The sequence below is a fragment of the Myotis davidii genome, unplaced genomic scaffold (genome assembly GCF_000327345.1).
Source record: "Myotis davidii unplaced genomic scaffold, ASM32734v1 scaffold211, whole genome shotgun sequence".
Taxonomy (NCBI): domain Eukaryota; kingdom Metazoa; phylum Chordata; class Mammalia; order Chiroptera; family Vespertilionidae; genus Myotis; species Myotis davidii.
Window position 1 is genome coordinate 1322473 of NW_006282523.1, and position 2087 is coordinate 1324559.

At 66.2% G+C, this 2087-nt stretch overlaps 1 protein-coding gene across 1 annotated transcript; it reads left to right on the forward strand.

Moving 5' to 3' along the window:
• Nucleotides 1-13: 13 nt before the first annotated feature.
• RAC3 (ras-related C3 botulinum toxin substrate 3 (rho family, small GTP binding protein Rac3)) lies at nt 14-1189 on the forward strand. Its single transcript, XM_015559862.1, has 3 exons — nt 14-93; nt 347-732; nt 815-1189. Exons 1-3 carry the CDS (start codon nt 14-16, stop codon nt 943-945), a joined length of 597 nt encoding a protein of 198 aa, XP_015415348.1. The 3' UTR covers nt 946-1189.
• The last annotated feature ends 898 nt before the right edge of the window (nt 1190-2087 follow it).

Here is a 2087-nt window from a genome sequence, read left to right on the forward strand (position 1 = left end):
GTCGGGGACGCCGATGGGACGGGCTCTGGCTGAAGACCCCGGGGCTGAGGGTTCTCTGCAGATGGAGGAGGTGCCCTTTTGGCTCCGCGTGGGGTTTCCCGGGCTGGGGGCCGAGGGTACGGGCTGGGCAGGTACAAGGCTCTCAGAGAAGGGAAGGGCCCCGGCTGGGAGCCCCTAACAGGCCTGGAAGCTTCCGGCTGGGGATTTTTAAAAAATATATATATTTTTATTGATGTCAGAGAGGAAGGGAGAGGGGGAGAGAGAGGAACATCAATGATGAGAGAGAGTCGTTTGGCCACCTCCTGCACGTGCCTTACTGGGGACCGAGCGGCCCGGGCCTGTGCCCTGACTGGAATCGACCCCTGAACCCTTCAGTCCACAGGCTGACACCCTATCCACTGAGCCACACCGGCCAGGGCCCGGCTGGGGGTTCTTGTCCCCCATCAAACCTAGTGGTCACCCGTGAAGCAGGACGGGCTCAGTGCGGGTCTCGGGGTGCCGTGGCCTGCTCTGTCGGGGACGGGCTGGGGGAGAAGCCCCTGTGGGGTCGGGTCAGAGCTCCGTCCCCACAGTGGTACCCGGAGGTGCGGCACCACTGCCCCCACACGCCCATCCTCCTGGTGGGCACCAAGCTGGACCTCCGGGACGACAAAGACACCATCGAGCGGCTGCGGGACAAGAAGCTGGCGCCCATCACCTACCCGCAGGGCCTGGCCATGGCCCGGGAGATCGGTGAGTGGGCTTGGGCGGACCTGCGCGGGCACCGGCTCGCACCCGCCCTCCTCCCTCACTCTCCTCTCCCCGGCGCCCCCAGGCTCAGTCAAGTACCTGGAGTGCTCGGCCCTGACTCAGCGCGGCCTGAAGACAGTGTTCGATGAGGCCATCCGGGCAGTGCTGTGCCCGCCCCCGGTCAAGAAGCCGGGGAAGAAGTGCACGGTCTTCTAGCCCGGCCCGGGACGGCCCCACCCCTACCCCGTCTGCTGTTGTGTTGAGCTGTCCTGTGTCCGAGTCTGGGGGGGTACGGAGGGTGGGGAAGGGCTAGAAGCATGGGGTGGGCTCGGGAGGTGGGGTTCAGCCAGGCTGCCTCCTCTGGGGGCGGCTCCAGTCTGCCCTGGAGGCTGGGAGGGAGCGGGGTCTCCCTCAGGCTGCGGGGCAGCCCCAGGATGGGCTTCCCTGGGGGGAGGGGAGGGTAGGGCGCCCATTATTTTATACAATAAACGTTCTCCAGCCACTCCTGCCTCTAACCACAGGCCCTGGTGCAGGGGGGAAGCCTGCTCCCACACCCCAACCCAAAGCAGGCGGCCCAGAGGGAAGTGGGAGCATGTGAAGTTAGCCCCGGCCCAGCCCGGGGCAGGAAGCCCGGTGCTGGCAGTGGGCCCCTGGGAGGGGCATACGGAGGCTCGAGGTGTAGGGGAGCAGTCAGCAGTCAGGCCGTGGAGTCCTGTTTCTGCGGGCCCCTCCCCACGGCTCCCCCCTCCGCCCAGGCTGGCGGATCAGGCGCTGAGTCTCCGAGAAGTCAGGAGGGAGGGCATCCAGCTGAGGACCCAGGCAAAGGTGCAGAGGTCAGCACAGCGAGCTGGGAAGGGGCAGCCAGTGGGCCGCGGGGCACGCAGGTCGGAGAGGGTGGGGGATGAGACTCGGAGCCATGGTCCAGGGACCCGGACTTCACCCCCAGGCCATGGGCACCGCTCCAGGCAGGGCCGTGACCCCGAAGGTTGCGGGTGGAGAGGGCTCACTGGCCTGCAGAGCCAACTGCGAGGTTTTCAGGAACTTTGCTACTCGGTCCTTAAACAGCCAGTTAGTAACTATAGAAATTTCTGGAAGGTCCCACCTCTGGAAGGTTCCAGCCTCTCCCGGAAAGGTGGCTGCGTCCAAAAGTCCCAGGCCCCGGAGTGAGGCTGCCACCTGCCTGGGACCCACGGTGAACGGCCACCTCCCGCCCTGGGACTCATGTCCACACCCAGCCCTGAGCTCCGGCCACCTGCCCGCAGCCCAGGAATCAGTGTGGGCTGAGCAGAATTGTGTTTATTGGGGGGGGGCAGGCGGGGCTCAGCAGGGAGCAGGGCTGTGGGGGGTGGGGCTCAGGT

What these genes read in the sequence shown, in the direction of transcription:
- RAC3 (XM_015559862.1), top strand. Translation starts at nt 14, where the DNA reads ATGGGACGGGCTCTGGCTGAAGACCCCGGGGCTGAGGGTTCTCTGCAG. An exon ending in CCCTTTTGGCTCCGCGTGGG is followed by an intron (nt 94 to 346) that starts GTTTCCCGGGCT and finishes GGGCCTGTGCCC; the next exon opens with TGACTGGAATCGACCCCTGA. An exon ending in GGCCATGGCCCGGGAGATCG is followed by an intron (nt 733 to 814) that starts GTGAGTGGGCTT and finishes CGGCGCCCCCAG; the next exon opens with GCTCAGTCAAGTACCTGGAG.